Source organism: Limulus polyphemus, unplaced genomic scaffold (assembly GCF_000517525.1).
Source record: "Limulus polyphemus unplaced genomic scaffold, Limulus_polyphemus-2.1.2 Scaffold1380, whole genome shotgun sequence".
Classification (NCBI taxonomy): Eukaryota; Metazoa; Arthropoda; class Merostomata; order Xiphosura; family Limulidae; genus Limulus; species Limulus polyphemus.
This window is the reverse complement of record NW_013666990.1, coordinates 83623-99214: the sequence shown is the minus strand read 5'-3', so window position 1 is coordinate 99214 and position 15592 is coordinate 83623. Positions and strand designations below refer to the sequence as shown.

Below are 15592 nucleotides of genomic sequence, written 5' to 3'. Positions count from 1 at the left end.
CAACCAACATATGGGTTTTATTGTTGTCACTTGTACACTTAGTTTTAAACCATTTGCAAAATATTAGAATAAATTATATATATATATCAGTAAGACTGTTTTAATTCTAAAGCAATAACAACAGGAGTGTGGGTATTACTACAAAGTAAAGATTGTAAGAAGGAAGAATATAAAATTCTTATGTGGTACTGGTACTAGTAGTATTACGTACAAATCACACAAGTTTATCATTCTAAATACTGAATCATTTTATTATTATTATTATTATGAACTAAATATAAAATTACGCTAAATTATTTAACTTAAAACTACAGATTTAAATTCAAAAGAATATAAAAAATCACAAACTCTTTCAGTTCAAAGTCCTAAGCCTAATTCATGTAAAGACCTTGCACTCGCCACTCGATAGCTCTTAACCCTAACAATCGTGGATCAACTTCTTTCCTACAAAATATATCTATTTTCAGTTAATTTTTCAATATAAATACATATACGATGCAGCATGACTTAAGCTACTATATGAAAATAATAAAAGTCACATACATCCCATGCAGTTTTTTCCAGAAGCAAGTTTTCTAATGCTTACAGAAAAGCACTATTGGTTAGTACTAAATACCACCTCTACATAAAATGACAGTTACTATAATAAGCACCACCCACAATCATATTGTAAAATCCAGTGAACAACGTTTCATCACGTGCTTTCCTTATCATCCTATGATTTGTCAACTATGAGATACAGCGATTGGAATAACATGGTATTGAAATTGACACCTTTGACTAGGATTAGCTAAAAGTTTTACAACTGAGGTTTAACACGCCCAGACTCTGTTTTATAAAGAAAACAGACTAGAAAAAGGTCTAGGTACCAATCATAGATGGCAGGACCAGTGCTGAAGTGGAAGGAAATATTTTTTTAAATCCTTGAAAAAAATTTTTCTTCTTAGAGGGCACTTATTTACTGTCTAAAACGTATTTTAGGACTTTTTTCATTAAATTCCTCTTTAAACTTCAATAAATAATACAATTTTGTACAAATAATTGAATGTTATGTTACTATTTACAAAAATAAAATCTGAAATCCAATAAAAGATAAGTTCTCTATAATTTTTTCTATTCACAAATGTGATTTTGCCCTCATGATAAGATCAAAATGGGCACAGCAGATAAAGGGTTAATAAAATACATAACACTATTCTTAACAAATACAAAGTGTTCATTTATCAGGCTGGCAGTTGCACTGCCAATGTAGGTATGGCTTGGATTGTTCATCGAAATGGTATTTTAAATATATTCTCAATAGATCATCAGAACTTTACAATATTACACAATGTTTCCTTCTATAACAATATCTATGTAATGACTGAGTCACAAGTTCTTGGAATGTCTGTAAATATCATAGCAAAAAGTCTGAATTTCTTGTTCTTCTTTCTCTGCTTCTTTTTTTATTACAACCAACTTCCCTGAGGTGATATAGTTTCAAATGGAGTATCTACTTTTATAAGCATTATCAAATAGTAGTAATTAAGAAATATCATAATTCTAGTTTAAACAATGTTATCATTACCTCCTAGAATTAGCTTCCTTACTGAAACCTGATGTTCCTTTCACATGCTTAAGTACAAGGGAAACAGGAATTACCAGGGAATAATAGATAAACAATAAATATTACAGTTGGAACCTCATTGTGTTTAGTACTTCATTATAAATACAACCTTACTATGACTATCTTAACACTGTATTAAATAAACAAGTGAAGAAAAAAAACTTTCCAAAAAAAGGAAGTAAATGTAGGGATGGCTAATATCAAACGTTCAAAAACAATGCAAACAAGTTAGTAGGGATGGCATTTGCATCATCCCTATATAATAGTACAGGCAAAAATTAACACATAGCAATATAATGTGTGTACATATATATATATATATATAACTATTCAATCACAATTGAGTTTAATTTATCCTATTTTTGTCTGTTAACATTCTACTATACAGTGTGCCTATGCTGTTATGTAAGAATGGTGCAAATGCCATCCCTACTATCTTTGTTGAATTGTTTTTCAAGGATTGATATTAGCCATCCCTACATTTACCTTTCTTTTTTGAAAAGTTTTTTCTTTACTTGTATCTATTTCAGTCATTCCCTTCTCTCTTGTAAAGAAGAAATTTCAATACTTAGAATCAGGCCTAAAAGTTTTATTTATTTATTCTACCTAAACTTAACAGTTCATTGATAGATTACTTTATTCATTCAATTGCTTAGTCATATGCTTGTAGATTACTATTGTTATAGATTCTCACGTGATTCTTTTTTAGATTAAATTTCGTTAACTTCAGTTTTTCCCACCTGATGATGCCAGGTAAACCTGATGAAATGTTGTTAATAAAATAAACAAAAGTTTTACTATGTGCAACTGATAAAAATTTGTGTGAATTTTAAAAATCTAGTTCTTTCTAATATTTAATTATTACCTTTATCATGAGAGTAAAACTTGTTACCATTAATTAATTATCAATTCATTTGATTTACAGATCAGTGTGGGAATACTGCATATTTGAAAAACAAACAATGGCAATGGCATTTAGTCTGTATTTACAATACATCCTGCATAAAACTTTTGGAAAAATATTTTTTTACCAAAAATATGGTTTTTACAAAGAAGAGGTAAAATAAAACAGGAAATATTTTTCTTGTTTAGGCTGTAGGGGACATGGTGTATTTATAAACTAATCAAATGTAATTCATTAATGAGCTCTTCAATTAATCGATCAGCAAATACCACTAATTGTCCATCTCTACTTGGTACTATAAGTACCTTTTTGTATCATTTGAAAGATAATTTCCTAATGAATCTAAGTTTCAAATGTACAGCAACTGCCTTTTGTGGAAACCTACAAATGTAGAGGACGACGTTTCAAAAGTCTTCCGCCTTTCGTCTTCAGGTGTCCTCTACATTATGTAAAGCTTTGGATACAACTATGGTAACCCATGGGTAACATAAGTAAATTTTTCACTGATTGTATTGTGAAAAAGAGTAGAGAAGGAAGAATCTGTCTTGTCAGGTGGATTCTTAAGTAACTGAACCAGCCTGTGTAATGAATATATTCATATATTTACTCCAGTAAACGAATTTTTGTACATATGTTTTACTTCTTTGATAGGTTGTTTAGGCAGAGTATTCATAATGAATCTAAGTTTCAAATGGACAGCAACTGCCTGTTGTAGAAACCTACTCAAAATTCCACACAGGCTGGTTCAGTTACTTAAGAATCCACCTGACAAGACAGATTCTTCCTTCTCTACTCTTTTATCACAATACAATCAGTGAAAAATTTACTTATGTTACCCCATGGGTTACCATAGTTGTATCCAAAGCTTTACATCAAAATTCCACACAGGCTGGTTCAGTTACTTAAGAATCCAACTGACAAGACAGATTCTTCCTTCTCTACTCTTTTATCACAATACAATCAGTGAAAAATTTACTTATGTTACCCCATGGGTTACCATAGTTGTATCCAAAGCTTTACATCAAAAGTCCACATAGGCTGGTTCAATTACTTCAGAACCCAACTGAGAAGATGAATTCTTCTTCTCTATCTTTGTTGTTATAATACATACTGTGAAAGTTTCACTTTAGAAATCACCCGTTATGGCTAAACTGACAATCACACAGTCTACCTTCACTTTTACTTTCACTAACTTACTTTAACTTAACTTGCTGTAGCCATACATATATATATAACGAGCTACAGAAAAATCTAGAAATATCTAGCCCTCTAGTGACAACAATATTCACATTACGAGAAAAACTTACAAGCTTTGAGTAAGATGATGTCAACAATATTACAAAAGCCTAATATAAAAACCAAACTGCATACACAATGTATGACTCGTACAGTTACTTAACAAAACATATCATAACTATTACTTTTAAAATAATTAACTTTTAACACTCTTGTTATGAAAACTAAATAACCATTAAATATTAAATCAATAAATAAACTAAATAATATCTCTTAAACATATATATCTAACACACCACCAATAACTTTTTGTGGCAGAAAAAAAAAGATTTCCCTTTAGTGTATCAAACTAAAAACATAACCCAGATGAAGGTCCATTCTTTAACTGCAATTGACACCACAATTTAAATACATACAACAACACTAGAAACTGTGACAATCTATAAACATATCCACATAATAAATCCTTTCACTCATATAATGCCCCAAATCTAAAACTAACTAAACCCGTGTTTTGAAAACTTGCAAGTAATTGATATGTCATCACCAAGGAGTGAGATTCTTGGGCACAAACACTGTCATCGATTCTGGCTCTTTTGGTAAGTTGTTACAAGCCTATTCTCTGGTAAGGGCATTACCTTAACACATTGCAGATGAGTCAAGAGTTTACTCATGTTTCATGCAGAGCATCTTTGTATGCCATTTATTAAAACGTTGTATTTGAAAGGAGTTGGATGCATTTTATCTTATTCTGGACTGTTATTATTTTTCTGATTTTGTTTACAATACCCACATTTTTATAAATGGCTTCTCACAGAAAACGTAATGTGTTGAGTGAAGATGAAACTCATGTTTCGTGCAGAGTGTCTTTGTGTGCCATTTATTAAAATGTTGTGTTCAAAAGGAGTCAGAGTGTTTTATTTTGTTCCGGATGGTTATTATTTTTCTGATTTTTACTTACAATACCAATATTTTTATAAATGGCTTCTTACAGAAAACATGGCATGTTGAGCGAAGATGAAATAATTACTGAACTATTTGATGATAATTTGTCAGATCTTCCAAGTGAAGGTGAAGATTTTGATGTGGATGTGTTTGTGGATCATTCTGACAGTGACTCTAGCTACAGTGATGTTGTTAGATGTAAAGATACGTAAAGTTGTTGTGCTGTCAGCTGATTCTGAATCAGAAAGTGATTATTATTCTACAAATGTTTCTATTAGTGATTTGTTTTCCTGTTGTGATAATGATAACTGATTAGATTTAGATATTCCACCGAACTTGGAAATGTTTGAAGGAAATCCAGGGGTCACTATAACCCCATCTGAACCCAAAAGTATTGCTGCCATGACAAGTCTAATGTTTGGTGATGACCTGTTTGAAATGTTTTATCTGGAAATGTGTACCTATCATAATCAAACTGCAGAGAAACATAAAATGTCAACTAAAGGACTTCAATGGTCTAAAGTTACACCTACAGATATGAGGAAATTCCTAGGCCTTATTCTACTAATGATACAGACAAGGAAATATAACTGGAAAGACTAATGTTCAAGAGATCTTCTTTGGATTAGCCCAATATTTTTGCAGACAATGAGCCAAAACAGATTCGAACAAATTTCAATCATTTGGCATTTCAATGATAATCAGAAAATGGATGAGTCTTCGGGCAGGCTCTTCAAAATTCAACCAGTACTGGATTAGTTCCTCAATAAATTCAGGACACTATACAAACCAAAGTAACAGTTGTCATTGGACGAGGCCATGATTCCGTGGAGAGGACGCCTAAGATTCCAAACATACAACCCTGCAAAAACAGTAAAATATGGCCTGCTGGTGAGAATAACACAGGTTATATTTGCAACATGGAGATTTATACTGGTGAGGAGAAAAAAATTGGAGGAGACTATTCTTTCAGTTCTTGCTCCAAATCTTGGATTGTGGCACCACGTATACCAAGACAATTATTACATCAGTATTTCCATTGCACACCTGTTCCTAGAACATAAAACAAGAGTCTGTGGAACAATAAGACTGAATAGAGGGTTGCCACCAAGCCTGAAGTTTCAACAATGAAAAAAGGTGAAACAGCTTTCTATAGAAAAGGTGATGTTCTCATTTTCATATGGAAAGACAAGAGAGAAGTGAGAATGGTTTCAACCATCCATGACTCACCTTTTTCTACCACAGGAAAGAAAAATAGAATAACTAGAGAAGAAATAAAAAAAACTGTGCATGTTCTCCAATACAATAACCATATGAAAGGTGTCGATCGTGCAAATCAGTACCTCTCATACTACACCATTCTCATAAAAAGTGAAATGGACAAAAAAGGTAGTACTTTTCAATTCATATATATAATATTCAAAGCCCAGAATCAACAGAAAAAAAAATATATATAAGCAGTTCCTCCTCTCTCTGTGGCAAGATAATGGATTACTGACAAAGAGAATGAAGGCTCACTGGAACTAGAGAGGAATGAACCCAGTCCATCATCTGAAGGTACAAGGAGAGCACCACATAAGGATCCCACAATGTATTATAATTGCAATCTCATTGATGAATAGCATGTGAGTAAAATAAGGGATGTGCCACAAGGTGTAGAGTGGCTAGGGCATGACAGAGTGTACATGGCAAGTCAACTGCATACAAAACATGACTGCCAGGAACTAACATCCATGTGGGAATTGGAAAGAGGATCATACCATCTTCACCTCAAGTTCAGCCAACGAGAGGGAGAAATCCCAACACCGATCTGTGGACTGGAGATGTGTGAGCAGACTGATAAATTATATATATCAAACTGGGAAACTGACTTACAGACAAATAGAAGCAATAAAGATGTTCCTGTAATGTGCTATGTCCTACTCAAAACAAACAGACTGGAACCACCCTAATGCAGTATCATCTTCGGCATAAAGACCTTGAGGGGTAGAGCAAGAGCAAGAAGTGGAACAACCAACAAGTGCACCCACCATGACCCACAACACTGGAGTAGTGCACACGAGGCAAACTGAGTGAGGGACATGGGACACCAACATGTGTGAGACCTTATGTTGATTGGTTCAGCTCTAAATCCAAAACTCAACCACTGGGAACTGACTTCCATGAGAAGGTATAATGAGGGATTCCAATCGAAGGAGTGAACTGCAATTATACTGGCACACTACATGTATGAGTACATCATGTCGATTGGTTCAGCTCTAAATACAAAACTCAAAAACTGGTAACCAATCTCCATGCAGGGGTAGGATGAAGGATCCCAAACACACTACACATATGAGAACATATGGTGATTGGTTCAGTTATAACTTCAAAACTCAACTGCCAGGAACTGACTTCCATGTGGGGGAAGGATGAGGTATCCCAATATTATGACTGCTCACTCTAAAGCTACAATATCCCCTTGGAAAAACTCGAGCAGAAATGAAACATTAATTTGGAGGACATCTCATTATCTATACCAGCAGAACACCACTGCCCTATTCTCAACTGAATGGAGTCATTATTTTTTATATTGTATATCTCTCATTCAGTAGGATACCTCCATGGTCTACCATCCCAGTGGCTTGGAACTGGAAAGTAGTAAGGACTCTTTTACTCCACTGGAAGAAATGGGGGGAGAAAAAAATGTGTTTGAGAGTCTGGAGGCATGTTCATACCAGAGACAATGCAATGGGTGACCACGAAGCCCTATTTTGAAAAGCAGAACAAACTCAATTTATTCAATCTAAGGAATGGAAGGGATCAGCAACAATCCTCTTCTGCTTTACCCATGAAGTCCATGGGTTACTACAGTCCAGAAGAGGCATATTTATGAAGCAAATATAATGTGAGGAATAACCTAAAGCAATCTTGTAGAACACCCATCTCTAGTTTATGTGATTGTAATGTGCAGTGTGTATTTTATGGCCATGGAAATTATGAAAGTTATGTCAATATGGCCTTACAATGTTGGTTTTTGCACAATTCTTGGTCAAAGGATCTTGGTCAAAATATGTGGCAGGCCCATGAAAAATAATATATATATAGATATATAACAAAAGAATTGATTTGTTTTGAATTTCGTGCAAAGCTATACGAGGGCTATCTGTGCTAACCACCCCTAATTTAGGGGTGAAAGACTAGAGGGAAAGCAGCTAGTCATCAACACCCACTGTAAACTATTGGGCTACTCTTTTACCAAAGAACAGTGGAACTGGCCATCACATTATAATGCCCCCCATGCGAGCATGCTTGGTGGAACAAGGATTCGGACCCACAACCTTCAGATTATATAACAAAGAAAGAAAACTTACTCAGTTCCAGTCTCACCAAAGAGTGAAGAATGGCAACAGGTGGAAGATACTACCCTGACGAGAAAGAAACAGGTACCCAAAACAGATAATGGGATATGAACGTATGAGTTGTAGTTCCAGAGCTCAGGGTTGAGATGCAGATAAAAGATAAGGAGCTTGATGAGATTGAAGACACCAGGAATTGATTACAGGAATAAAGAGACAATGAATAAAAGGCCAATCAAATCACAAGCTGAATCCAATGGGTAAGGAAGGAAAGAAAACATCACCAAGAGAGGAGTGGTGAAAAGGAATGAAACTGCTGGAAATGGAGTGAACTAAACTGGACTGCCAGAAGTGCCATGGTATTAATGTGGTAAAACCTTTCATCTGTAAACCACTGTCCTGAAGCCTCTTGTTGATCAACCCATGCCCCAACTTTGGTTGGAGATGAACATCAGGGAAGAGAAACAAATCTGGAAGAGGGGAAGGAATTGGTAAACCAAATTACTTGGGGGATGTATTCAACTACCAAGGCATATAGTCGAAGAGGGAAAGAGGAAAGTTACAAGGAGAATCCAAAGCAATTGGTTGTGCAATGTATCATGAAAAGACCACAAATGTGCCAGACCCAAAAGGAGAAGTGCATCCATAGAAGGTGCATCTCAAAATGCATTAGAACCCCTCTAGAAGTAAGATAGTGAACCATAATGGTGTGGGTAACAGAAAGCTCCATCGAATGTAATAGAGGAGGAGAGTTGATTATCTCGACAGAAGTGGGTGTTTAAAAAGGCACTCCCCAAATAGACAAGATTGTTAGGTAGGTAACAGGGGAGACTTATCCAACCACATGAGCTGCTTGTGTAAGAAGCAGATGAGTATATTATGATCACCCCCATTCAGAAGAAGCTAACCAAAGCCAGAAATCCAAGTAGTGATGTGAGTAAAAATCCCCCAAAATGCAGAAGTATGGTAAAATGCAATCCATCTGACAAAAGACATACAGAAACAAAACAAGTCCAAAAGGCATGGCATGAAACTGTTACCGAATCACGTGGTGAAAAACCTAAGATAGCATCCTGAGAAAGGAAAAATAAGAACATTTATTTGGAGCATTCACAATCTTGCAGAAATTGCCCACCCGATTATGATCAAAGACTACATATTAAAAATGGAGAAGAACCAAGAAGTGATTGAGGTGGGACCAACTGAACCAGAACTCCAATCAGTACTGAGCAAACATGACAAATGGATAAACCCATAGGTATGGCAGGTAAAGAACGGGAAGGTGCCAGACATGGAACATGAGAATAAAGATGGCAATGACTCAGAATGAAAGAGCAACCAGAAAAAATAAAATACAGAACACAGATAACCCACGTGATGCTAAATGCAAAGGAATAGTCCCAAAAATGGAGAAAATGAGCCAAACATAAATCCCTATAAGAAGTGGATGGTAAAGAAATGGTACAAGAGTGTCCCACCCCAGAAGATCCAAAAAGCAAAGACACTACATGTGGAGGGAAAGAACTGAAAATGACAAACACTCCAACATAGAGGGAAGAAGGAAAAGGTATCCCAAGAAAATCCCTTAGATATAGGTGTAACACCTAAGAAAAGAGGTGTAAGGTAGACATTTCCTGTAGGAGAGTCGATAGGGTAGGAAAAAAATGGAAAACTAGGTGGAGGATGAAATGGCAACAGAGATTCTAAGTACACAGAATCAAGGAGAAAATCTGCCTCATGGTAAGCTAAGGCAAACTGAACCAAAGCCTGTGGTGGGCAAGGCATGCAAGTACTCTTTCCCAAAAGAGACAAAAATGCTCATCATGAAACATAATGTCTGGAGAAGAAGGGAAAAGTATACTGTGAAAAGCGTCTAAAAAAGGCTGAGGTATGACTAGCAGATTCCGCAGTACAGGCCTTGGAAGGCAAGCCATAATCAGGTATAGGAAAACTGACAAAATCTAGGTCGTCCTAAATAGGTTCGGCAGTTGTAGGAGGAAGGCAAACAATATCTAGAGTATGAAGGGTGGCTCCTGGCACCCAGGGGTCCTCACAAACTAAATTAATTGTAAGAAGTATAAATTATTAAGAATTACGGAAATGAAATAGTTGATATAATGTAAATTTATGTAAGCGTGTAGTAAAATAAACATATGTATAAAATTTTATGTATTGAAGAAAACAAGACAGTTAACCTAATTATATATTTACTAGTAAGATGAACTGCAGGTAAACCTAAAATAACAAAGACACTTGTTAAACCTAATCAAACTGTGCAGGACAAAGCATATCACTAAGCTCTAATTCAAAAACCCTAACGTAACAATAAGTAGGTATAATATTGGGAAAACAAGTCTGTGCAGAACCTGGCTCTATGGGTCCACACAAACAAAAATAATATAAAGAAGTATAAAAGATAAACAATAACGAAAATGAGAGAGCCGTTATATTGTAAAATTAAGTAAGTTTGTATTGACAATAAGATATGTATAAAATGTGATGTTTTAAAAAAAAACAATATTGTCAACCTAATTGACAATGTACCAGTAAGATGAATTATAGATGATCCTAAAACAACAAAGACCCATGTTAAACCTAATCTAATGTTATAGAACAGAGAATATAACTAAGCTCTAATTTCATACCTGAACTTGACTCTGAGTATTTGCTAATCTAACTAAACTTATGTTATTGAACCCAAATAACTACAGATAATATTAACAGTAAAAATATTAAAAACCATAACAGTATAGTCTCATCTTTCCAAAGATGGTGGACCATATTTCAAAATGTGTGGGCACCCAAACTTGAGTTGAGGCTCAACAAAGGTCAGTTCATTGGACGATCAATCTCCCGATGAAGTAAATCTGATAATTCCCCAATTGAGGACTGCCACTTGAAGCCTGTGTAAATGTGTTGAAAGAAGGTATAACCTCCGAAGTGATAACTTAGAGTTCAGAATTCATAATTCAAAATGAATAACCAAACACAACTGTGTTGAGAGAAAGAAATAAAAAGTAGAAAAAATTTATAATGACATATTAAGTACCGTAACTGGGTAGAAGTATAAAATACTTTGGAATAAGTTACAAATATCACTATTGTACAATAAATAGTAAACTTGTTGAGAGAAATTGATACAAGATACTAAAAAAAAATACTTGAAGAGAGCACAATCTAAACATCTGAACACAAGCACTGCCAAACAAAAAATCATAGTTAGGTAGAATAGCATAGAGGGAGTCACAAGAGTCAAGTGGCTGTGTGGTACTACTATTGGTGGAGGTTTGTCGCATGATAATTTGCATGCGAGAATCATTTAAACTATGTGAATCAAGGGGTGCTTGGGAGTGAAAGGCTTGTGGCACACAAAAAAATTTTACAAATAGAGGTACCTTTTAGGACGTTTTGTTTAGCACATTATTTACCACTAATTAGTCTGTTTTATATGACAAACTATACTTTTATAAAAGATAAATAAACTAATAGCTTATAAATATTATACTAAATACTTATTCAATTATTTTCATTTTACTTAACTTGAACTAAAGAGACAGCTATAAAAAAAATTTACATTACAATGATTGGTTTTCATTGGAAGTAATCCAAAGCTGCACCACCAATTTCTACTTTACAAATCCAGTTTACAAACCTGACCATCGACAAAAGCCACTTCGCCCCGAAGAACTACCCTTCTAACTTGTCCTTTTACACTCCTTCCAGCAAAAGGAGTCCATTTGGCTTTGCTGAAAGGCATTGCTTCAGGAATAATCCACTCTTCTTCCAAATCTACTTCAATATATGTGTTAGGCTGGTCGGGAAGGTTGAAGATCCGTTTTGGGTTGTGATAGAGTCGTTTAACAATATCCTGTTATATAACAAAAACAGTTTTAATATCTTTCAGTAACAGAACCTTATTACAATTCTCACCTATTAAAAAAAATGTTGCAGCCTATAATGTGTATGATTACAGTTTTCACATTTTAAAAGGATTACAAAACTTAACCGTATACTAATAACTATCTTAGTGTTGCAATGATCCCACATTGACATACAAGCCAAGGGCAGAACTTGGCAAGTTGTTTAACATGGAAAAAAAAAGAGTATATGTTTACACATATTCCTGATCAAGATATTTAATAGCTAAAAACTGACACTTGCTTTAAACAATCAAATTATTATGGTTAGTTAAACTTAGTGATGTTTAGAATAAAAAAGGTTAAAATAACTAAATCAGTACGAATTTCAGAAACATAAAAGAATAATTAAATTTAGTCTATATCTATAAAAGTAAACTGTATACAAATTGAGTGGACAATGTCCCTACTAATGTTAATTAAACTCATTAATGAATTGAAAATTATTTTACTGCCATAATTTGGACTCAATATTCTTGCAAAAAATCAGTCTAGGCAGATTTTGTCAGAGGAGAATATTTTTAGTTATAAAATTTAAAAGATAAATCTAAATTTCTCTAAAATGTTTCACTTATTAAATGCAATTATATCTCCCAAACTATTTTTATTCAAACATATGCATTATATTTCTTTTACGCATTTAAGAATATTACAAGTCTTAACAGTAATAGATTCTTATCATGAATAAATGGAATATATATCGATCAAACCTATAGAACAGCTCATAAATTGAGTAGAAAATAGAAATAAAACTTAAATCAATTAAAATGCATTACATACACTAAGCTGGTAATGCAAAACAATCTTCATGTGAAAATTAATAGCAATAATAACTAATAATATTCAAACTTATTTAACACTATTGATCAGTAATATTATAATTAAATTAACTTATAGGGTATTAAAGTATGTATCATTAACAATGTATTTATTGAAAACCATCACACACACTGTACTCAACTGATTAGCCAGAAGAGAAGCTTAAACTGAAATACATTAAGTTATGATTTTAATTGATTAATTGTAAGAATGATTTCTTAACGCTTTCTCATCATCTCTGACCTTCTTTACTGTTTCATGCCTCTTCATTAATGCAGATTTTGAGTCACACCCTTGTGTTGTACACAAATATCTGATGCACAAGAACTTTTAACATGTGACATTACAAACAAAGAACTTGCAATATATGATACATAAATTGAGAGAATATTTGTTACCTAGAGATTGCCTCGCTGAAACAACAAAGTACTTACATTTTTATTCTTTCTACTGTATTACTTAATTTATCTGGACTTACATCACTACATTCTCATAAAAGTTTACAAAGAAATCTTTCTAAAGAAATAGTTGTAGATGTAAAAATATAAATTTACATACTTAAAATTGTTATTTTTGAAAAATAAGTAAATAACTCTTATCTGAAATAATGACTTTGTTCATAAGATTCGTATGACTTTCAATTATTTACAGCTCTAACAACCAACCACAAGTAACATTGAAAAACAACAAGATTTTTAAAAATTTGTCATATTTCAATTCTGGTCATTAACAAAAACAGTGATATTTTTATTCACCTTTTATAACAGTTTTGTACAAGATTACATTTGCAGTCAAGTGTGATTTTGTGAGAAATAATTCCCTCGTTTATTTTTAATAATTATTATCTTCACATTTTTGTACCTTTTCCTCTGGTGTTTAGTTGGGATTTCTCTTGAGTTTGTTTATGCATAATGATGGCTCGTACACATTTAGATTTAATAAAGTGTTTAAATACTATTTTCATAGTGAGACAAAATGAGTTATGTTAAGGTTTTTGTTGCAATAACTATAGTATATGGCTTTATGCAAACCGATGTGTCACTCTAAGTAAATAAGCTGATCAGGTGTTTTGTTAACAGCTGGTAATTATCCTGCATTAAATTTTACTCAAGTCATCTAGTAGCAAATAAAGGTATAAAAAGAAAGAAAACTAATGTGCCAGATGCTCAAGAATGTGAAAAATTAAAGGGATATTGCTTGAAAGTTGGTTAGAAATGTTGTCAGAAATGTTGTTAGTTAGGATTATATCAAACTGATTTTTATGACTAATAAGGAAAAGAAAAACTAGAAATTAAAATAAAATTTTTTGTGTCAAAGTTATATTGTTGAATTTGAAGTTTTGAGGTTATGACAAGATTATACAATTGAATTAGAAACTTTTTTGTAGTTTAGATATGTTTTAGTATTTGAACTGTGTAAATACTTTATTTGGTTTTTAAGAATCTTGATATTAAAATTTTGATTATTCCTAGCACAGGAATGTTATCACCATTGTTATATAAAAATCGTTATTGCTCAGAAAAACCATAATTTTTGTTTGGTTACAGAGCTATCGAAAATAAAATCGGACTCCCTCCTTACACACCCACCTGTCTCATCCTCTCTTTCATAATTTGTTGATAGTTTTCTCTTATGTTTCATTATATATTATCTATAACCAACAGAAAGTCAAGGTTCGCATCTATCAAATGATGTATTGTATAACATTATGTTCTGAACAGTTAAATGTCAATTTCATTCAGACTATAAACATCGTTCCCATTGGAAAGTTAACGACTAGCTTGGATGAATTTGTAACGGCTCTTGCCGCATAGTTAGATGTTACGTATTAGAATTTCAAATAGTCCGAAGCCGAGTGAAATGATTTAAATTTAGTAGTTAAATTGTGCTTTGGATTTAATATTTAAATAAATGCCGATATATAAAAAGTTTATGATATTTGCCAACAAGGTTGATACACACCCTTTTCGTTTTTAACACAAATACATTTTAATATATATATACAACAGTACAATTTACAATAACGATTATTACAAATAGTTACTACAAACAATGATTTATAAACAAAAGTTTCACAAATTTACAAACAATATAAAGATTTCTTTCTAGTCTGGAACCTCCCCGATATCTTATTGAGGGTTCACGATGAGCGATTGATGGAGATCTATTTCACTTAATGGAAAGCTAGCTAGCTTTGTCTCTCACTGATCACACGACAATTTTTTCCACCATTAAAGTTAGGTAATGTTTTCATAAAAATACTAATGTCCGATGAGAATCAACTGACGTTAAATAAATTGTAATGTTCAAAATTTATAAATATTCCTGGTGAGATATCTTAAATCTTCCAATTGATAAGCGTTATAAAAATCACAGTTATAGCTTCCAAAGTTTATAGCACAGTGACTATAGTGAACTAATAATAGATACTCTCCTTGGCATGTCGCAATGATTATATTTATAGGCGTGGGAAGGTTTTCTAGAAACTTCAGTCTTACGTAACAATACTGGTTAAAGCGTTTACATATAAAGCATTTATATTGTTGATTCTTACTCTCAAGAATCTTCTACAATTCTGGAGAATAGGCGGGAGTTTCGCAATACCTATCTAACAGTATAAGCTATGTATGTTTCTAAATATAAACTTAATCTAAACAACATTCATATTAAAATAAATATATATAAACAAATTCATTACATAGAAACCCAGGAAAATTTTGAGAGATAAGTGAATTTGTTTACGTTTTGCATGTTATTAGTCTATATCAGTGGTCAGCAACCTTTTTTTGATCGCGGGTCAATTATTTTTTTTTGTGAAAATTTTAGC

At 33.1% G+C, this 15592-nt stretch overlaps 1 protein-coding gene across 1 annotated transcript in view; it reads right to left on the bottom strand.

Annotated features, from left to right (window-relative positions):
* Positions 1–15592, bottom strand: part of LOC106463332 (CAD protein-like) — a gene marked incomplete at its 5' end in the record, with an annotated part of 157695 nt that overhangs the window by 60369 nt on the left and 81734 nt on the right. Inside the window, one exon of the mRNA XM_013923351.2 lies at positions 11682–11897. Within this exon, the coding sequence (XP_013778805.1) occupies positions 11682–11897 (216 nt within the window). The remainder of the gene's footprint in view (positions 1–11681; positions 11898–15592) is intronic.